Source organism: Salvelinus alpinus, chromosome 3 (assembly GCF_045679555.1).
Source record: "Salvelinus alpinus chromosome 3, SLU_Salpinus.1, whole genome shotgun sequence".
Classification (NCBI taxonomy): Eukaryota; Metazoa; Chordata; class Actinopteri; order Salmoniformes; family Salmonidae; genus Salvelinus; species Salvelinus alpinus.
Genome location: NC_092088.1, coordinates 109,680,511 through 109,704,178, shown reverse-complemented (window position 1 = coordinate 109,704,178; position 23,668 = coordinate 109,680,511). Strand labels below are relative to the sequence as shown.

The 23,668-nt window shown below is 44.4% G+C and overlaps 1 protein-coding gene across 3 annotated transcripts in view; it reads left to right on the top strand.

Annotated features, from left to right (window-relative positions):
* Positions 1-23,668, top strand: part of entpd1 (ectonucleoside triphosphate diphosphohydrolase 1) — a 96,057-nt gene that overhangs the window by 14,220 nt on the left and 58,169 nt on the right. For all 3 annotated transcript variants that reach the window (XM_071394836.1, XM_071394838.1, XM_071394837.1), the window contains exon 2: positions 9,764-9,888. In XM_071394836.1, coding sequence (XP_071250937.1) covers positions 9,764-9,888 — 125 coding nt within the window. The remainder of the gene's footprint in view (positions 1-9,763; positions 9,889-23,668) is intronic.

Below are 23,668 nucleotides of genomic sequence, written 5' to 3'. Positions count from 1 at the left end.
AACCTAGAAAAAACTACCTCTGATGACAGTCCTATAACATGTTACACAATAAATCTATGTTTTGTTCAAAAAATGTGCATATTTTAGCTATAAATCAGTTTTACATTACTGCTACCATCATAGCTACAGTCAGAAATCGCACGGGAGTAGCCAGAGAAAATACAGACACCAACGTCAACTACTAATTACACATCATAAAACATTTCAGAACAATATATGGTGGATAGCTAATGAAAGAGAAAGATCTTGTGAATAGAGCCAATATTTCCGATTTTTGAAGTGTTTTACAGCGAAAACACCACATATATTTATGTTAGTTCACCACCAAATACAAAAGACAGACAGACATTTTTCACAGCAACGGTAGCATGCAAGTAGCATGCACAAAGCTAACCTAACTAACCTAGAACCAACCTAGAACCAACCTAAATAACCTAGAAAAAACTCCCTCAGATGACAGTCCTATAACATGTTACACAATAAATCTATGTTTTGTTCGAAAAATGTGCATATTTTAGCTATAAATCAGTTTTACATTACTGCTACCATCATAGCCACCATCACAGCTACAGTCAGAAATCGCACGGGAGTAGCCAGAGAAAATACAGACACCAACGTCAACTACTAATTACACATCATAAAACATTTCAGAACAATATATGGTGGATAGCTAATGAAAGAGAAAGATCTTGTGAATAGAGCCAATATTTCCGATTTTTGAAGTGTTTTACAGCGAAAACACAATATATCGTTATATTAGCTTACTACAATAGCTAGCACACAGCAGCATTGATTCTAGTCAAACGGTAGCGATAGCACAGTTCGACAGATATATGAAAAAGCATCCCAAATTGGGTCCTTATCTTTGTTGATCTTCCATCAGAATGTTCTCCAAGGGGTCCTTTGTTCAGAAACGTCTTTATTTCGATCCAGAACGAACGATTTCCCTCTTGAATTAGCAAGCACACTGGCAGTGCGGCGCTAACCTCTCCATCTTGACAAAATTCTTGCGTCGCATCACGTCTAAAGTCCAGAATAAATTTCAATAATATAATTAAACTATATTGAAAAAACATACTTTAGGATGATATTGTGACATGTATCAAATAAAATCGAAGCCAGAGATCATCTTCACCTTTAACAAGGTTCTTCCATGAGCCGAGTCCAGGTCCAACTTCGCACCCAGGAAAAAATATAAAGTGCGCACGTCTCAGTCCAAGAGGTTGTGTTCAATCCCAGGACGAGATAATCAAGTCATTTCTGCTCTCACTTCCGCATGACACCCAGGGGAAGGCGTATGACGTGTTTCTACAGTCCTAAGTGACATGCCCTTTTATAGACAAGGTCTTGAAGAGAGACATCGATTTTGGAAATCTCACTTCCGGATAGGAAATGGTCTGTAAAAAGAGTTCTGTTCCACTTAGAGAAATAATTCAAACGTTTTTAGAAACTAGAGACTGTTTTCTATCCAATAGTAATAATAATATGCATATTGTACGAGCAAAAATTGAGTAAGAGGCCGTTTGAAAATGGGCACATATTTCCAGTTATTCAATACGCCCCCTGCAGCCATAACAAGTTAAAATATTTACACTAGTGTTCTATTTAACAACATATTTGGGAATAGTACTCTCTCCTTTCATATCTCCACACAGAATCCCTATATAACGTTATAAATCAACTTAGGTATTTACATCCACACCACCAGCAACGATCACAGCGCAGCCAGCCCTAAAGGTACACATATCATGTTCTCAAGGAAATCTCAGTGTCCGGGGGGGATCAATGAACAACCCTTACCCATCTCAGCTGCTACCCTCTCAAACTTCTCCTGTCAGTGCTCATTACCTGTAGATCGACGGGCGGTGGTGGACAGAACCCCATAGATAACGTTATAGATCGAAAAACTCAGTTCTCAGAACTGGTTGGGGTATCCTTGCAGACACGCACCTCTTTAACACCGGAGCTATTCCCTTGACAGCTCTCATTCACTTCATCCATCTCTTATAATCTACATTTCAATCCTCTTATTATCAACATTTCAATCAGCTTAACACATCCTTTCCACAAACACACAACTCTCACATCCACATTCACTTTTCACTATTCCATAACACACTCAGTAATCTCCCTTATTACTCCATGTGCATCTTCAACGATTCTCTTGTCGTTACTTCCTATGCACCTTATGTATCTTCCTATACATATAAAATAACACCTCGTGCTTTTACCTGTTGCTGCAGACCACGTAGACATTTCAAATATATGCCTACAGACAGCTGTCAGCGGGGCATGGTACCGTTACGTGCCCTCTCTCTAGTCTTCTCCCTAAGACTAGCTCTTGCCTTCTTCTTCTGTCATATGTATCTTCAACAGTTCCTCTCTACTCTCTATAGTCTCAGTAGTCTATGTAGTCACAGACAAGTTATATATAGTCTCTACAGTCGCCATAGTCTCCAGTATCTATAGTCTCATAGCTATAGTATCTCAGTTTCCCTTTCTACAGTCTCAGTAGTCTATGTAGTCGTAGATTCTATAGTCCGAGTAGTCTATGTAGTCGTAGATTCTATAGTCCGAGTAGTCTATGTAGTTGTAGATTCTATAGTCTCAGTAGTCTATGTGGTCGTAGATTCTATAGTCTCAGTAGTCTATGTAGTTGTAGATTCTATAGTCTCAGTAGTCTATGTGGTCGTAGATTCTATAGTCTCAGTAGTCTATGTAGTCGTAGATTCTATAGTCTCAGTAGTCTATGTAGTTGTAGATTCTATAGTCTCAGTAGTCTATGTAGTCGTAGATTCTATAGTCTCAGTAGTCTATGTGGTCGTAGATTCTATAGTCTCAGTAGTCTATGTGGTCGTAGATTCTATAGTCTCAGTAGTCTATGTAGTCGTAGATTCTATAGTCTCAGTAGTCTATGTAGTTGTAGATTCTATAGTCTCAGTAGTCTATGTGGTCGTAGATTCTATAGTCTCAGTAGTCTATGTAGTCGTAGATTCTACAGTCTCAGTAGTCTATGTAGTCGTAGATTCTACAGTCTCAGTAGTCTATGTAGTCGTAGATTCTACAGTCCTAGTAGTCTATGTAGTCGTAGATTCTACAGTCTCAGTCTATGTAGTCGTAGATTACAGTCCTATCATCAGTCCTGTGTCATGCCAACAGTAAAGCATCCTGAGACCATTCATGTGTGGGGTTGCTTCTCAGCTAAGGGAGTGGGCTCACTCACAATTTTGCCTAAGAACACAGCAATGAATAAAGAATGGTACCAACACATCCTCCGAGAGCAACTTCTCCCAACCATCCAGGAACAGTTTGGTGACAAACAATGCCTTTTCCAGCATGATGGAGCACCTTGCCATAAGGCAAAAGTGATAACTAAGTGGCTCGGGGAACAAAACATTGATATTTTGGGCCCATGGCCAGGAAACTCCCCAGACCTTAATCCCATTGAGAACTTGTGGTCAATCCTCAAGAGGCGGGTGGACAAACAAAAACCCACAAATTCTGACAAACTCCAAGCATTGATTATGCAAGAATGGGCTGCCATCAGTCAGGATGTGGCCCAGAAGTTAATTGACAGAATGCCAGGGCAGATTGCAGAGGTCTTGAAAAAGAAGGGTCAACACTGCAAATATTGACTCTTTGCATCAACTTCATGTAATTGTCAATAAAAGCCTTTGACACTTATGAAATGCTTGTAATTATACTTCAGTATTCCATAGCAACATCTGCCAAAAATCTCTAAAGACACTGAAGCAGCAAACTTTGTGGAAATTAATATTTGTGTCATTCTCAAAACTTTTGGCCACGACTGTACAGTGGTCTCCAACATTACTGGCACCCCCTGACTGGCAATGCACAAACAATACTTAAAAAAATATAAACAATCTAATTATAGAGATAAAATCTAAATACCAAAATGTGAGAAATACTGTACTTTATTAATGTTTCAATGGAACCCACCAAAATAATTTATTGATTGAATAAAAAATCAATGTCCTCCAAATCAAGGTTTTATCAAAGGCACCCTTAAAGATTATTGTAAATAACATCTACCAAAATTAAGCCAGGAATTAAATTCCACTTATTTAAGTTTATCTAAATCTTAAGGAACTATCGTGAGCCATTACATCACTTCCTGTTTCACTAGGGTATAAAAATGAGGTAACACGCATGCAATATCCCTTTGTCATCCAACACCATGAAGAAAACAAAAGAACTGTCAGTTCAAAGAGACAGATGGTCTTGTAGGGATGTGGAATCTTCAACCCTGATTGGTGGCCAGCTTAGAGCCTTCTCAATGTGAGTTGTGGTGATTCTATAGTCATCTACAAAGTGGTTTTTTCAGAAGCCTTTCGGCCTCTGCATAACCTCTGTTAGCCTCCATATCAACTGCAGACTAGATCTCTGGTGAATTGCTCCAAAAAGTACAGCCTGTCTTTGCAATAAACACAGGTACACTAAGAGGTGGTAATGAGGACAACCTTTGCTGTAAACACAGGTACACTAAGAGGTGGTAATGAGGACAACCTTTGCTGTAAACACAGGTACACTAAGAGGTGGTAATGAGGACAACCTTTGCTGTAAACACAGGTACACAAAGAGGTGGTAATGAGGACAACCTTTGCTGTAAACACAGGTACACTAAGAGGTGGTAATGAGGACAACCTTTGCTGTAAACACAGGTACACAAAGAGGTGGTAATGAGGACAACCTTTGCTGTAAACACAGGTACACAAAGAGGTGGTAATGAGGACAACCTTTGCTGTAAACACAGGTACACTAAGAGGTGGTAATGAGGACAACCTTTGCTGTAAACACAGGTACACTAAGAGGTAGTAATGAGGACAACCTTTGCTGCTTTACCAGCATTTCAGTGATAGCTGGTTGGTGTAGCAGAATGTTGACAACAGTGCCCGTGATGTCGGCTCCACCCTGATCTGGGTTGATAGGCCTTCCTCTCCTGGATGTTACAGCTGCATATCTTTTGGTCTTACAACAGGCTCCGCCTGTGTGTTGGTTGACATACGATGAACAGAGCTGTATGTGGTGGTAGCACTTTCTTGCAACATACTACTTTGCCCCTGGCCGTGTGCAGCAGAGACGTGGTGAACTAAGGGGATACATTCAGCACTTTAACCAATAAGGCTGCCTTGTCAGCCTCCAAATTGAGCCTGATATAAGATGTGGTGGATTGTCCTGAGCGCCTGCTGTGTTGTGATTCATGTCCACATTTTGATTAGATATTTGCGATACTGTCCCTTGGCTGGACCTCCGCATCAGTTTTGTTAGCAGCTGAGCATTGATGTGCTTCATCCACCCATGTGTCCACTGTGGATGCAAAATAATCCAGAAAGAGATCAAGGCATGGGGTAGTTCTGTGTGAGTGTGACCAGTGGACTCAATAGGCTGAGTGATTGAGTGTGACCAGTGGACTCAATAGGCTGAGTGATTGAGTGTGACCAGTGGACTCAATAGGCTGAGTGATTGAGTGTGACCAGTGGACTCAATAGGCTGAGTGATTGAGTGTGACCAGTGGACTCAATAGGCTGAGTGATTGAGTGTGACCAGTGGACTCAATAGGCTGAGTGATTGAGTGTGACCAGTGGACTCAATAGGCTGAGTGATTGAGTGGGACCAGTGGACTCAATAGGCTGAGTGATTGAGTGTGACCAGTGGACTCAATAGGCTGAGTGATTGAGTGTGACCAGTGGACTCAATAGGCTGAGTGATTGAGTGAGACCAGTGGACTCAATAGGCTGAGTGAATAAGAGAGACCAGTGGACTCAATAGGCTGAGTGAATAAGAGAGACCAGTGGACTCAATAGGCTGAGTGAGTAAGAGAGACCAGTGGACTCAATAGGCTGAGTGATTGAGTGTGACCAGTGGACTCAATAGGCTGAGTGAATGAGAGAGACCAGTGGACTCAATAGGCTGAGTGATTGAGTGTGACCAGTGGACTCAATAGGCTGAGTGAATGAGAGAGACCAGTGGACTCAATAGGCTGAGTGAATAAGAGAGACCAGTGGACTCAATAGGCTGAGTGAGTAAGAGAGACCAGTGGACTCAATAGGCTGAGTGATTGAGTGTGACCAGTGGACTCAATAGGCTGAGTGAATGAGAGAGACCAGTGGACTCAATAGGCTGAGTGATTGAGTGTGACCAGTGGACTCAATAGGCTGAGTGATTGAGTGTGACCAGTGGACTCAATAGGCTGAGTGAATGAGAGAGACCAGTGGACTCAATAGGCTGAGTGATTGAGTGTGACCAGTGGACTCAATAGGCTGAGTGATTGAGTGTGACCAGTGGACTCAATAGGCTGAGTGATTGAGTGTGACCAGTGGACTCAATAGGCTGAGTGATTGAGTGTGACCAGTGGACTCAATAGGCTGAGTGATTGAGTGTGACCAGTGGACTCAATAGGCTGAGTGATTGAGTGTGACCAGTGGACTCAATAGGCTGAGTGATTGAGTGAGACCAGTGGACTCAATAGGCTGAGTGAATAAGAGAGACCAGTGGACTCAATAGTGGACTCAATAGGCTGAGTGAATAAGAGAGACCAGTGGACTCAATAGGCTGAGTGAATAAGAGAGACCAGTGGACTCAATAGGCTGAGTGAGTAAGAGAGACCAGTGGACTCAATAGGCTGAGTGATTGAGTGTGACCAGTGGACTCAATAGGCTGAGTGAATGAGAGAGACCAGTGGACTCAATAGGCTGAGTGATTGAGTGTGACCAGTGGACTCAATAGGCTGAGTGATTGAGTGTGACCAGTGGACTCAATAGGCTGAGTGAATGAGAGAGACCAGTGGACTCAATAGGCTGAGTGATTGAGTGTGACCAGTGGACTCAATAGGCTGAGTGATTGAGTGTGACCAGTGGACTCAATAGGCTGAGTGATTGAGTGTGACCAGTGGACTCAATAGGCTGAGTGATTGAGTGTGACCAGTGGACTCAATAGGCTGAGTGATTGAGTGTGACCAGTGGACTCAATAGGCTGAGTGATTGAGTGTGACCAGTGGACTCAATAGGCTGAGTGATTGAGTGAGACCAGTGGACTCAATAGGCTGAGTGAATAAGAGAGACCAGTGGACTCAATAGGCTGAGTGAATAAGAGAGACCAGTGGAGTCAATAGGCTGAGTGAATAAGAGAGACCAGTGGACTCAATAGGCTGAGTGATTGAGTGTGACCAGTGGACTCAATAGGCTGAGTGAATGAGAGAGACCAGTGGACTCAATAGGCTGAGTGATTGAGTGTGACCAGTGGACTCAATAGGCTGAGTGATTGAGTGTGACCAGTGGACTCAATAGGCTGAGTGATTGAGTGTGACCAGTGGACTCAATAGGCTGAGTGATTGAGTGTGACCAGTGGACTCAATAGGCTGAGTGATTGAGTGTGACCAGTGGACTCAATAGGCTGAGTGATTGAGTGTGACCAGTGGACTCAATAGGCTGAGTGATTGAGTGTGACCAGTGGACTCAATAGGCTGAGTGATTGAGTGGGACCAGTGGACTCAATAGGCTGAGTGAATAAGGAGCGGATGTTGTCAACCTTCTTTTCAAAGTGGTTGACAAAGTTGTCCGCGGAGACAGAGGAGGGAGGGGGATTAAGGAGGGAGGAGAAGGTGGAAAAGAGTTTCCTAGGGGAGAAACCTTCTCCCAGAGTGCAGCGGAACACTATACAGGAAACACTAGGTTTGTTACTTTAACTAAAACAATCCATCTTTGTTAAACATAAAAACCGAACCTGTTGTTGCATGGATTCCGCGCTTAGCTTTTAACAGCTAGGACCTCTTTTTCTTTTCCCGGAATCCTGCTTAACTCACAGGTTAAAGTCTGCTTGAAATAGCCTCTAGCTAAGTTGCTAACTTTAGCCATCAAGCTGACGAAGTTAGTCCCAGACGAGTTTTCCAATGGAGCCCTCTTTGTCTGGTAAATGACCGGTTCCAGCGTTGTAGAAGCTGTATCTACTACGATCTGTTTTGGGACAAACTGGATCACTCAGAGTTACAATGCGGCAATTGTTTCCTTGCCGATGATTTTGTATTTTGTATTTACTATGGATCCCCATTAGTTCCTACCAAGGCAGCAGCTACTCAAATATAAAAGCTAATAGTCCGGGTAGCCATTTGATTAGCTGTTCAGGACTCTTATGGCTTGAGGGTAGAAGCTGTTAAGAAGCCTTTTGGACCTAGACTTGGTGCTCCGGTACCGCTTGCCGTGTGGTAGCAGAGAGAACAGTTTATGACTAGGGTGGCTGGAGTCATTGACAACTTTTAGGGCCTTCCCCTGACACCACCTGGTATAGAGGTCCTGGATGGCAGGAAGCTTGGCCCCAGTGATGTACTGGGCCGTACGCACTACCCTCTGTAGTGCCTTGCGGTCAGAGACTGAGCAGTTGCCATACCAGGCAGTGATGCAATCAGTCAGGATGATCTCGATGGTGCAGCTGTAGCTAAGATGGGGAGAAGTCTGTCCATAATAAAGGCTCAGAACAGGGCAGCACAGCAGGCCCTTGGATGCACAGAGAGAGCAAACATTAATAATATGCATGTCAATCTCTCCTGTCTCATGTATTCCCCCACCCTCCTGCCTCTATCCCTCTCTCCCTCTCTCCTCCCACCCTCTTCCTTCTCTCCCGCTCTCCCCCTACCCTCCTCCCTCTCTTCCACCACCCTCCTCTATCCCTCCTCCCTCTCTCCCCCTACCCTCCTCCCTCTCTCCCCCCTACCCTCCTCCCTCTCTCCCCCTACCCTCCTCCCTCTCTCCCCCTACCCTCCTCCCTCTCTCCCCCTACCCTCCTCCCTCTCTCCCTCTCTTCCACCACCCTCCTCTATCCCTCCTCCCTCTCCCCCTACCCTCCTCCCTCTCTCCCCCTACCCTCCTCCCTCTCTCCCCCTACCCTCCTCCCTCTCTCCCCCTACCCTCCTCCCTCTCTCCCCCTACCCTCCTCCCTCCTCCCTCTCTCCCCCCCACCCTCCTATATCCCTCTCTCCCTCTCTCCCTCTCTTCCCCCACCCTCCTTTATCCCTCTCTCCCTACCCTCCTCCCTCTCTTCCCCCACCCTCCTTTATCCCTCTCTCCCTCTCTCCCTCTCTTCCCCCACCCTCCTTTATCCCTCTCTCCCTACCCTCCTCCCTCTCTCCCCCTACCCTCCTCCCTCTCTTCCCCTACCCTATTCTATCCCTCTCTCCCTCTCTCCCCCTACCCTCCTCCCTCTCTTCCCCTACCCTATTCTATCCCTCTCTCCCTCTCTTCCCCCACCTTATTCTATCCCTCTCTCCCCCCACCTCCTTTATCCCGCTCTCCCTCTCTCCCCCCACCTCCTTTATCCCTCTCTCCCTACCCTCCTCCCTCTCTTCCCCACCCTTTACCCTCTCTACCTCTATTCCGCCACCTGTCCTCCCTCCCTTTCACTAACCTTAACCCACCCTCCTCCCTCCCTTTCACTAACCCCCCCCCCCCCCCCCCCCCTCTCTTTCCACCCTCTCCTTCCCTAACCTAGTGTAATGTTAGCGAATGGCCGCGGCTAACACTTGTTGAAACTACCTCTGGTTAGAGCATTAACTTGAGTTAATATGGACATTTACAACACATTTAGAACTAGTCCCTAGTTACACAACAGCAACAATAACACTCAGAACCCTCCTGTCATCAATAATACAGATGTGACATCATCAGCAGCTGGATGGAAGATGCTAACTCTGCCCCTCCCTCTCTCTTCTCCTGCCTCTCTCCCTCTCTCCACATCTCTCCTTCTTCCTCAGAGACGAAAGGAAAGAACGCCTGGCATAAGGCTGTGATCATCATCACAGCGCTTGGTATCACAGCGATAGTTGCCCTGGTGACAACAGCAGTATTGCAGAACAAGCCTCTCCTACAGAAGTACAAGGTACCATATGTGGTTGTTATGGCAACGACGTACAATAAATATTTGCGATAGCTTTTTCAGATTCTGTGGCTGGGATGGAAAAATCCATAATATTGTAGACTAGATTATGCATTGGTTGAAGCTCAATGTTGAATTTAAATCTCCCTACCATCATATCTAAGCCAATATGACACCAATGTTTATGAAAAGGTACACCACACATTCCCCACCTCTCGTCATGAGCTGCACGTCCGTTACCAAGCACCACATACCGGATATCTTAACAGGGTCGTTGACAATTGAGTTTTCAGAGTATTTTCTGCGCCTATCTAGCTCAAATTTTAGACGTCGGACTAAAACGAGACTGTAGCATCCATAAAGTGACTATAGGATTTAAAAAATGTCTGATGGCGGACCTCCCGAGTGGTGCAGCGGTCTAAGGCACTGCATCACTACAGCCCCGGGTTCGATCCCAGGCTCACAACTGGCCATGACCGGGGGACCCGTGAGGCGGTGCACAATTGGCCCAGTGTCGTCTGGGTTAGGGGAGGGTTTGGCCGGCCGGGATTTCCCTGTCCCATTGTGCTCTTGCGACTCCTTGTGGTGGGCCAGGTGCCTGCAAGCTGACCGCAGTTACCAGTTGGCAGTTACCAGTTGGACGGTGTTTCCTCTGACACATTGGTGCGGCTGACTTCTGGGTTAAGCGAGCAGCGTGTCAAGAAGCCGTGCACCTTGGCAGGGTTGTGTTTCGTAGGACGCATGGCTCTCGACCTTTGTCTCTTCCAAGTCTGTAGGGGAGTTGCATGGATGGGACAAGACTGGTACTACCAGTTGAGGACAATTTTTTTTTTCTAAGTTTGTAGGTGCAACACGTTTTATTAAATATATAATTCATCGCTCTCACGTGCTCATTTCTGTCCATTAAGAACCAACGATGTGCTACCTTTTTGTAACATTTTTGACAATGCTAACATCTTTTCAGCCGAATCTCAGAGTTCTAAAACCGGGACCAGCTACTCGGTTGCTGCGTAATAGCAGCAGCTAGCTGTAGCAGGCTAGCAGCTGTAGCTAACTAGCTAACAACAGTTGGATGAGAAGCAAGCTACAAGCAAAGGAAGCTAGCTAGATAGGTATATTTAGCTATGGAAGGTTTTTCATATGGCTGAAGTCATCTGTGTAAAAGAAATCAGAGCACAAACAACAATCTTGTGAATGTCCTATTATAGCCAGTTAGCTAGCCAACTAGCCAGTAGACAGTAGCCACAAGCCAACGAGACTGTGCCATACAGTGCCTTCAGAAACTTTTCACGGCGCTTGACTTTTTCCATATTTTGTTGTCTTACAGCCTGAATTTAAAATGGATAACGTTTATATATGTAGTCACTGATCTATACACAATATCCCACAATGTAAAAAGTGGAATTTTTTGTTTAGACATTTTTACCAATTAATTCCAAATTTAAAGCTGAAATGTCTTGAATCAATAAGTCTTTTACCCCTTTTATGGCAAGCCTAAATACATTCAGGAGTACAAATGTGCTCGACAAGTCACATAATATATACAGTGGGGAGAACAAGTATTTGATACACTGCCGATTTTGCAGGTTTTCCTACTTACAAAGCATGTAAAGGTCTGTAATTTTTATCATAGGTACACTTCAACTGTGAGAGACGGAATCTAAAACAAAAATCCTGAAAATCACATTGTATGATTTTTAACTAATTAATTTGCATTTTATTGCATGACATAAGTATTTGATCACCTACCAACCAGTAAGAATTCCGTCTCTCACAGACCTGTTAGTTTTTCTTTAAGAAGCCCTCCTGTTCTCCACTCATTACCTGTATTAACTGCACCTGTTTGAACTCGTTACCTGTATAAAAGACACCTGTCCACACACTCAATCAAACAGACTCCAACCTCTCCACAATGGCCAAGACCAGAGAGCTGTGTAAGGACATCAGGGATAAAATTGTAGACCTGCACAAGGCTGGGATGGGCTACAGGACAATAGGCAAGCAGCTTGGGGAGAAGGCAACAACTGTTGGCGCAATTATTAGAAAATGGAAGAAGTTGAAGATGACGGTCAATCACCCTCGGTCTGGGGCTCCATGCAAGATCTCACCTCGTGGGGCGTCAATGATCATGAGGAAGGTGAGGGATCAGCCCAGAACTACCCGGCAGGACCTGGTCAATGACCTGAAGAGAGCTGGGACCACAGTCTCAAAGAAAACCATTAGTAACACACTACGCCGTCATGGATTAAAATCCTGCAGTGTACACAAGGTCCCCCTGCTCAAGCCAGCGCATGTCCAGGCCCGTCTGAAGTTTGCCAATGACCATCTGGATGATCCAGAGGAGGAATGGGAGAAGGTCATGTGGTCTGATGAGACAAAAATAGAGCTTTTTGGTCACTCGCCGTGTTTGGAAGAAGAAGAAGGATGAGTACAACCCCAAGAACACCATCCCAACCGTGAAGCATGGAGGTGGAAACATCATTCTTTGGGGATGCTTTTCTGCAAAGGGGACAGGACGACTGCACCGTATTGAGGGGAGGATGGATGGGGCCATGTATCGCGAGATCTTGGCCAACAACCTCCTTCCCTCAGTAAGAGCATTGAAGATGGGTCGTAGCTGGGTCTTCCAGCATGACAACGACCCGAAACACACAGCCAGGGCAACTAAGGAGTGGCTCCGTAAGAAGCATCTCAAGGTCCTGGAGTGGCCTAGCCAGTCTCCAGATCTGAACCCAATAGAAAATCTTTGGAGGGAGCTAAAAGTCCGTATTGCCCAGCGACAGCCCCGAAACCTGAAGGATCTGGAGAAGGTCTGTATGGAGGAGTGGGCCAAAATCCCTGCTGCAGTGTGTGCAAACCTGGTCAAGAACTACAGGAAACGTATGATCTCTGTAATTGCAAACAAAGGTTTCTGTACCAAATATTAAGTTCTGCTTTTCTGATGTATCAAATACTTATGTCATGCAATAAAATGCAAATGAATTACTTAAAAATCATACAATGTGATTTTCTGGATTTTTGTTTTAGATTCCGTCTCTCACAGTTGAAGTGTACCTATGATCAAAATTACAGACCTCTACATGCTTTGTAAGTAGGAAAACCTGCAAAATCGGCAGTGTATCAAATACTTGTTCTCCCCACTGTATATATTTTCTTCACATAATACATTGCATGGACTCACTGTGTGCAATAATAGTGGTTAACCAGATTTTGGAGTGATTACCCCATCTCTGTACCCCACACATACAATTGTCTGTAAGGTCCCACAGTGGAGTAGCGAATTTCAAGCACAGAATCAACCACAAAGACCATGGAGGTTTTCCAATGCCTGGCAAAGAAGGACACCTATTGGTAGATGGATAAATATAAGCAGACACTGAATATCCCTTTGAGCATGGTGAAGTTATTAATTACGCTTTGGATGGTGTATCATTACACCCAGTCACTAAGAGGGTTTTATAAATAAGCATCGACCAGTGTGTTTTGCTCCGGGTATACAGAGATGGCCAGTTTAAAGAGGAGTAATGAGTGCAGTGATGTGTCCTATAAGGAGCATTGGTGGCAAATCTGATGGCCGAAAAGTAAAGACATCTAGCCGCTCGAGAGCACCCTTACCTGCCGATCTATAAATTAGATCTCCCTAATCTAGCATGGGTAGGATGGTCATCTGAATCAGGGTTAGTTTGGCAGCTGGGGTGAAAGAGGAGCAACTATGATAGAGAAACCCACGTCTAGATTTAACCTTAGCCTGCAGCTTGGCTATGTGACCGAACGGCACGATTCGGTCTTATGTAGCAAATTTTGAAATTGTGTTTTTTAGATTGGATAAAACTAGAGACTCAGAGCTAGAAAATGTATATTATACAGTTGAGGAACAATCGGAAAGTAATTCTGCTTTGAAGGTTAATAAACTTGTAACCTCAGTTTTGAGAAAATGGCCCTTGAATTTTTTGGTACACCTACTGGAGAGCTCTTCTTTGTCTACACCAATGTTCACATCCTCTAAAGCTTTAGCACCACCCATCTCTTTAAGGATTAACCTGTGAGGCTGTGTATTAAACAATCAAAGATTTCAAGACTAAAGGCTGGTTTATACTACGGGTGTGTTCGTAAATGTAATCTGGAGTGCCAGATTGTGCTCTGGGTGTTCGTTAACTCAGAGCGTTGTCAGCTTGTCCATTTGTAAATTCAGAGCGTTTCGCTCTCGGAGCGTTCAGAGTACACTGGACACTCTGGCCGAGGAGTAGGGTTGATCTGAGCATTCTGACCTAACAACAGCAGTCAAGCACCCAAGCTATCAGACTAATATTGGCTAGCTACCTCCAGACACAAAATACTCGCCTTAGCAGAGCAGAGTGTTGGTGACTGCAACTGTGCTGCTGGCAACAATTTAATTATGTTTTTTTGTCAATGTTTACTGACACCGGCCACATTCAACAGGTGTTGAGCATTTGTAAATTCGTCAGTTATTCTGCTCTCTGGCACACTCACATGAGAGCGAATTTACCAGCGACGTCTATTGACAGTTGTCGCAGTGATATCATGAACATTCTATTGAAATGGTTACTTGCATAGTGGTGTCTTTTGTTTAGACATGTAGCTAGCTAGCTAAACAATGAACCATAATCCCAACTCATAACGTTACTACCCTGCATGAATCTGCAGGTAGCTAACCAACCAGGTTCAATGTTAGCTAGCTAACGTTAGGCTATAACTAGCAATGCAAATGGCTCTGAGATACGAATAATATTACTGCACAGATCATACACGTAACATTAGCTAGCGAGCCAGCCAGCTAATGTTAGCTAGCTAGCGAACAGTACACTTTAACTTGAAATGAAAACGACTTTCTGACAACATTTTAAATGTGTAATATCTGTATTTCTGATTTAAAAAACGTTTAGGTTCAAGATGGCTCTCCTGTGAAGAAATGACTTGCGACAAATGCCTAGTTTCCTGAAATGAGTCACATATGTGCTGAGTGAAGCACAGTGTAGTGTCTAGTCTGACTCAGGAGGCGTGCATACCATCCACCACTTCAGAGTATATTACTCGCTAATGTTCAGTTCCTGGACAATAAAGTAGACGAGCTCAGGGCGAGGATCTCCTTCCAGAGAGACATCAAGGACTGTAACATACTCTGTTTCACGGAATCATGTCTCTCTCCAGATACACTATTCCCGTCCATACATCCAGCTGGGTTCTCATCTCTCTCCAGATATACTGTTCCCGTCCATACATCCAGCTGGGTTCTCATCTCTCTCCAGATATACTGTCCCCGTCCATACAGCCAGCTGGGTTCTCAGTACATCGTGCAGCTAGTAATGAAGAAAGAAAGGCAGAGGTGTATGTTTTACGATTAACTACTCATGGTGTGATTGTGGTAACTTACAGGAACTCATCTCCTTTTGTTGAATTGCAGTGAGTGTACATATGCTAGCATTTTCTTCATGCCATTTTAATCCAAATGTATGCTGACTAATCAACAATGTCAAATTACTTTTTAGTGTGTTCCCAAAAATCTGAACCCAGTAAGCAAAATTACATTTAAAATACATTATATGATACAATTCCAGATGCTGAAGTTAGGTTCATTTTAGGTTCTGAATGAAAGTATTTTCAGGAAGTTTAAAATATGTATTTTCCGGACGTTGAAAATGCATCTTTTCTGGTTCATTTTTGGTTCTGAATCAATGTTGAAAGGACTTTCTCTACTTTTTTTTTACTGTAATGTACTGCAGTGTTTCTCAAACCTCTCCTCGGGGACACCCAGATGTTTCACAATTGTGCTGTTGCTCTGAACAAGCCATTCAAGACTCGAGGATTAGTTGACAAGTTGAATCAGGTGTGCTAGCTTTGGAGTAGATCAATTACATGGAATGGCCTGGGGTCCGTTAGTTAATCAGGTTTCTCTGTCATTGTTATCATGGATTCACATTCAGAACTGATGTCTCCATGACTTGCAGATTGTCATCTTGCCGTTCTTGTAACGTAAGCAGGAAGCAGGTGCAGAAGGTGGTTTTAATAATAAAGGCAGATACACAAAACAGGAGAAGCTGAAACAAAACCAATACTGCCTAATGACTGAGGCTACTGAGGGCTAAATAAAAGGAGAGTAATCAGGGTGATGAGGTCCAGGTGTGCGGAATGATTGTGCCAGGGCTAGTGGTTAGTAGACTGGTGACGTCGAGCTCTAGAGAGAGGCAGTGGGAGTAGGCGTGACTCTACCCCCCGTCGTGTGGCCCTAGCCACAGAACCACGCCAACCAGGAGTATGGTTCCGAGGGCGAGGAACGGGCCGGTCTAGACGGCGTAGATGAAAATCACGGACGATATTGGGGTCCAGGATGTCAGCCACCGGGACCCAACAGTGCTCCTCTGGAACGTACCCCTCCCAGTCCACCAGGTACTGAAGCTGACCCCCACAACCGCTACAACGTTCAGTAGGGATGTCGGGAGTCCAGTAGGGACCTGACGGTAGAGGCAGGGGTCCCATCGATGTCCAGGGGAGGCGGAGGGGTGTCGTGGGGGGACGGCATCAGGGGACCAGGAACCACCGGCCTGAAGAGGGAAACATGAGGGTGAGATCAGTGACGAAGTCTATGAACAGATGAGACCAAGACCGCTGAGGCATGGGAAGGAGTTTCCCTGCTGGAGTGTACCGGGAAATGTTGTTTGGACGTAGTGGGTGACGTCCTGCGCCAAGGTGGGCCATCAGTACTTAGCAGAGATGGATTGGATTGGATGGTGTAGGTGATACCTGGGTGTACAGCGATGAGGGATGTGTGCACCCAGGTAAACAGCCTATCCCTTACCCCCGTGGGAAAGTAGACGCACTCAGGAGGGCAGGTAGCAGGCGTGGGTTCCCTCTCCAGAGCCTGGCGGATGTCCACATCTACATCCCAAAACATGGGGCCAAGTAAAAAGATGGTAAAAAGCTTTGGGGCACCTTAAATTACATTTTGGGGAAAAAAAGCCAACTCAGCTCCATCATTCATTGAATCAGATGGCTCATTGAATCAGATGGCTCATTGAATCAGATGGCTCATTGAATCAGATGGCTCATTGAATCAGATGGCTCATTGAATCAGATGGCTCATTGAATCAGATGGCTCATTCAATCAGACGGCTCATTCAATCAGATGGCTCATTCATCACAAAGCCCATTGATATTGTCAACTACTTGAATGACTTTTTCATTTGCAATTTAGGGATGATATGCCAGCAACAAACACCGACACTACACATCCAAGTATATCGGACCAAATTATGAAAGACAAGAATTGTACTTTTGAATTCTGAAAAGTCAGTGTGAAAAAAGTATTGTTGTCTATCAACAATGACAAGCCACCGGGGTCTGACAATCTGGATGGAAAATGACTGAGGATAATAGCAGACGATATTGCCACTCCTATTTGCCAAATCTTCAATTTAAGCCTACTAGAAAGTGTGTACCCTCAGGCCTGGAGGGAAGCTAGAGTCATTTCGCTACCCAAGAATAGTAAATACCCCATAAAACTTCTTGCGGATTAGTGGGATGCTAGCGGGACGCTATTACTATAAATATAGATTAGTGGGATGCTAGCGGGACGCTATTACTATAAATATAGATTAGTGGGACGCTATTACTATAAATATAGATTAGTGGGATGCTAGCGGGATGCTATTACTATAAATATAGATTAGTGGGACGCTATTACTATAAATATAGATTAGTGGGATGCTAGCGGGACGCTATTACTATAAATATAGATTAGTGGGACGCTATTACTATAAATATAGATTAGTGGGACGCTATTACTATAAATATAGATTAGTGGGACGCTATTACTATAAATATAGATTAGTGGGACGCTATTACTATAAATATAGATTAGTGGGACGCTATTACTATAAATATAGATTAGTGGGACGCTATTACTATAAATATAGATTAGTGGGACGCTATTACTATAAATATAGATTAGTGGGACGCTATTACTATAAATATAGATTAGTGGGACGCTATTACTATAAATATAGATTAGCGGGACGCTATTACTATAAATATAGATTAGCGGGACGCTATTACTATAAATATAGATTAGTCGGACGCTATTACTATAAATATTAAACTTTCATGAATTCACAAGTGCAATGCATCAAAATAAAGCTTAACTTGTTGTTAATCCAGCCGCCGTGTCAGATTTCAAAAAGGCTTTACGGCGAAAGCAAACCATGCGATTATCTGAGGACAGCGCCCAGCACACAAATGCATAACAAATCATTTTCAACCAGGGAGTTGCGACACGAAAGTCAGAAATAGCGATATAATATATGCCTTACCTTTGAAGATCTTCTTCTGTTGGCACTCCAAAAGGTCCCAGTTTCATTACAAATGGTCCTTTTGTTTGATAAAGTCCTTTATATCCTTAACTCAGTTTAGCTGGCGCGCTTCAGTCAATAATCCACTCGGTTTCCCTCCTTCAAAATGCATACAAAATGAATCCCAAACGTTACCAATAAACGTATCCAAACAAGTCACTCAAAGTTTATAACAAACCTCAGGTACCCTAATACGCAAATAAACGATACAATTTAAGACGGAGAATCGTTATTGTCTTTACCGGAGAAAAAGACCAAATAAAGCGCTCTCATTCACGTGCTTGGAAACACTACAGCCAAAATGGGAGCCACCGTGAAAAACAAACATTACTGGCTCATTTTTCCCAAAACCAGCCTGAAACTCTTTCTAAAGACTGTTGACATCTAGTGGAAGCCCTAGGAACTGCAATCGGGCACGATTTCGCCCTATTATAAAAGTGCCAGCCATTGAAATCAGTGGTAGGATGAAAACATTTTTTGGGGGGATGGTTTGTCCTCGGGGTTTCGCCTGCCATTTCAGTTCTGTTATACTCACAGACATTATTTTATATTATTCTTAAACTTTAGAGTGTTTTCTATCCAAATCTACCAATTATATGCATTTCCTAGCTTCTGGGCCTGAGTAGCAGGCAGTTTACTTTGGGCACGCTTTTCATCCGGACGTCAAAATACCGCCCCCAATCCAGTTATCTGACTCAAATAGCCGATCAATCAGCCTGTTACCAACCCTTAGTAAACTTTTGGAAAAATTGTGTTTGACCAGATAAAATTATATTTTACAGTAAACACGTTGACAACAGACTTTCAGAGCACTTATAGGGAAGGACATTCAACAAGCACAGCACTTACAGAAATGACTGATGGTTGGCTGAGAGAAACTGATGATAAAAAAAATAGTGGGGGCTGTTTTGTTAGACTTCAGTGCGGCTTTTGACATTCTCGATCACAGTCTATTGCTGGAAAAAAGCATGTGTCTTTACACCCCCTGCTATATTGTGGATAAAGAGTTACCTGTCTAACAGAACACAGAGGGTGTTCTTTAATGGAAGCCTCTCCAACATAATCCAGGTAGAATCAGGAATTCCCCAGGGCAGCTGTCTAGGCCCCTTACTTTTTCAATCTTTACTAATGACATGCCACTGGCTTTGAGTAAAGCCAGTTTGTCTATGTGTGCGGATGACTCAACACTACACGTCAGCGACCACAACGACTGAAATGACTGCAACACTTAACAAAGAGCTGCAGTTAGTTTCAGAATGGATGGCAAGGAATAAGTTAGTCCTAAATATTTCTAAAACTAAAAGCATTTTGTTTGGGACAAATCATTCAGTAAACCCTAAACCTTAACTAAATCTTGTAATGAATAATGTGGAAATTGAGGTTGAGGAGACTAAACTGCTTGGAGTAACCCTGGATTATAAACTGTCATGGTCAAAACATATTGATACAACAGTAGCAAGGATGGGGAGAGGTCTGTCTTTAAATATACACAGAGAGCTAACATTAATAATATGCAAGTCAATCTCTCCTGGTTCAAAGTGGAGGAGAGATTGACTTCATCACTAGTTGTAGAGGTATTGACATGTTGAATCCACTCCTTTGTAAAGGACACCAGCAGTATGATCTCAGAACAGCTCCCCTCCTAAAGGACACCAGCAGTATGATCTCAGAACAGCTCCCCTCCTAAAGGACACCAGCAGTATGATCTCAGAACAGCTCCCCTCCTACAGGACACCAGCAGTATGGTCTCAGAACAGCTCCCCTCCTAAAGGACACCAGCAGTATGGTCTCAGAACATCTCCCCTCCTAAAGGACACCAGCAGTATGGTCTCAGAACATCTCCCCTCCTAAAGGACACCAGCAGTATGATCTCAGAACAGCTCCCCTCCTAAAGGACACCAGCAGTATGGTCTCAGAACAGCTCCCCTCCTAAAGGACACCAGCAGTATGGTCTCAGAACAGCTCCCCTCCTAAAGGACACCAGCAGTATGATCTCAGAACAGCTCCCCTCCTAAAGGACACCAGCAGTATGGTCTCAGAACAGCTCCCCTCCTAAAGGACACCAGCAGTATGGTCTCAGAACAGCTCCCCTCCTAAAGGACACCAGCAGTATGATCTCAGAACAGCTCCCCTCCTAAAGGACACCAGCAGTATGGTCTCAGAACAGCTCCCCTCCTAAAGGACACCAGCAGTATGATCTCAGAACAGCTCCCCTCCTAAAGGACACCAGCAGTATGGTCTCAGAACAGCTCCCCTCCTAAAGGACACCAGCAGTATGGTCTCAGAACAGCTCCCCTCCTTTGTAAAGGACACCAGCAGTATGATCTCAGAACAGCTCTCCTCCTAAAGGACACCAGCAGTATGATCTCAGAACAGCTCCCCTCCTAAAGGACACCAGCAGTATGGTCTCAGAACAGCTCCCCTCCTAAAGGACACCAGCAGTATGGTCTCAGAACAGCTCCCCTCCTAAAGGACACCAGCAGTATGATCTCAGAACAGCTCCCCTCCTAAAGGACACCAGCAGTATGGTCTCAGAACAGCTCCCCTCCTAAAGGACACCAGCAGTATGGTCTCAGAACAGCTCCCCTCCTAAAGGACACCAGCAGTATGGTCTCAGAACAGCTCCCCTCCTAAAGGACACCAGCAGTATGGTCTCAGAACAGCTCCCCTCCTAAAGGACACCAGCAGTATGGTCTCAGAACAGCTCCCCTCCTAAAGGACACCAGCAGTATGGTCTCAGAACAGCTCCCCTCCTTTGTAAAGGACACCAGCAGTATGGTCTCAGAACAGCTCCCCTCCTAAAGGACACCAGCAGTATGATCTCAGAACAGCTCCCCTCCTTTGTAAAGGACACCAGCAGTATGGTCTCAGAACAGCTCCCCTCCTAAAGGACACCAGCAGTATGATCTCAGAACAGCTCCCCTCCTAAAGGACACCAGCAGTATGGTCTCAGAACAGCTCCCCTCCTAAAGGACACCAGCAGTATGGTCTCAGAACAGCTCCCCTCCTAAAGGACACCAGCAGTATGGTCTCAGAACAGCTCCCCTCCTAAAGGACACCAGCAGTATGGTCTCAGAACAGCTCCCCTCCTAAAGGACACCAGCAGTATGATCTCAGAACAGCTCCCCTCCTAAAGGACACCAGCAGTATGGTCTCAGAACAGCTCCCCTCCTAAAGGACACCAGCAGTATGATCTCAGAACAGCTCCCCTCCTAAAGGACACCAGCAGTATGGTCTCAGAACAGCTCCCCTCCTAAAGGACACCAGCAGTATGGTCTCAGAACAGCTCCCCTCCTAAAGGACACCAGCGTCTCAGAACAGCTCCCCTCCTAAAGGACACCAGCAGTATGATCTCAGAACAGCTCCCCTCCTAAAGGACACCAGCAGTATGATCTCAGAACAGCTCCCCTCCTTTGTAAAGGACACCAGCAGTATGATCTCAGAACAGCTCCCCTCCTAAAGGACACCAGCAGTATGATCTCAGAACAGCTCCCCTCCTAAAGGACACCAGCAGTATGGTCTCAGAACAGCTCCCCTCCTAAAGGACACCAGCAGTATGGTCTCAGAACAGCTCCCCTCCTAAAGGACACCAGCAGTATGGTCTCAGAACAGCTCCCCTCCTAAAGGACACCAACTGTATGATCTCTATCATATAATCTTTTGATCCTCTCCCTGAGAATACCTTGTTAGTTACTTTTGATGTTGAGTCGTTATACACATATTCCACACGAGGGTGGTATTGAAGCTATGGAGCATTCTCTTCTGCAACGTGATCCTAATAAACTACCTTCCAGTGCATTATGCATTATAACATTATATAAATTATAAATAGTACTCACACACAACTACTTCATGTTTCTAAATGATTTCTTTATTCTGACGAAGGGTATTGCTATGTAACCCACATTTACATGGAACAGTCAATTCTCAATCCTCTCAAACATCTTTTCTTGCCAAACATCATTATTTGGAAACGTTGATGATATTGTGTTCTATGGGTTAGGGTTAGGGTTAGGGTTAGGGTTAGGGTTAGGGTTAGGGTTAGGGTTAGGGTACGTTGATGATATTGTGTTCTATGGGTTAGGGTTAGGGTTAGGGTTAGGGTTAGGGTTAGGGTTAGGGTACGTTGATGATATTGTGTTCTATGGGTTAGGGTTAGGGTTAGGGTTAGGGTTAGGGTTATGGTACGTTGATGATATTGTGTTCTATGGCGGAGTGATGCAGAATCAGCTTCCTTGATCTTCTGATCTTGTGTGAAGATAATGTTCTATACACTGATCTTTACAGGAAACCTACTGAGCGTAACAGTTTGAGGGCTGACAGTTGTCACCCGCTTCCCTTGAAAAACAGTTTGCCCTACCAGCCAATTCTGTCGAATCAAAAGAATTAGCAAAAAACTGAAATATCTTGTCACATGCGCCAAATACAACAGGTGTAGACCTTACTTACAATCCCTTAACCTTCAATGCAGTTAAAAAAATACATTAAAAAAAATACCTAAAAAGAATAAGAAATAAAATAAACAAATAATTTAGAGCAGCAGTAAAATAACAATAGCGAGGCTATATACAGGGGATACCAGTACAGAGTCAATGTGGACGCTATATACAGGGGATACCAGTACAGAGTCAATGTGGAGGCTATATACAGGGGATACCAGTACAGAGTCAATGTGGAGGCTATATACAGGGGATACCAGTACAGAGTCAATGTGGAGGCTATATACAGGGGATACCAGTACAGAGTCAATGTGGAGGCTATATACAGGGGATACCAGTACAGAGTCAATGTGGAGGCTATATACAGGGGGAACCGGCACAGAGTCAATGTGGAGGCTATATACAGGGGGTACCGGTACAGAGTCAATGTGGAGACTATATACAGGGGGTACCGGTACAGAGTCAATGTGGAGGCTATATACAGGGGGTACCGGTACAGAGTCAATGTGGAGGCTATATACAGGGGGTACCGGTACAGAGTCAATGTGTGGGGGCACCGGTTAGTCGAGGTAATTGAGGTAATATGTACATGTAGGTAGAGTTATTAAGGTGACTATGTATAGATAATAACAGAGAGTAGCAGCAGCTTGGGGGCGGATGGGGCAATGCAAATAGTCTGGGTAGCCATTTGATTAGATGGTCAGGAGTCTTATGGCTTGGTGGTAGAAGCTGTTAGAAGCCTCTTGGACCTAGACTTGGAAAATAATCATTCACAAACATTGGCACATTCTAAGATCCGATGACAGTATCGGTAATGTGTTTTCGGACCGTCCCTTGGATGTATTCTCACGGGGCAGAAATCTCAGAGATCAATTGGTTGACTCTGATATACCACCCCAAAATATCCTTGCACAACGTCTATTTACACCCCTACTGGATGGAAACTACAAGTGTAATGGCTGTGCTCAATGCAATGGCACT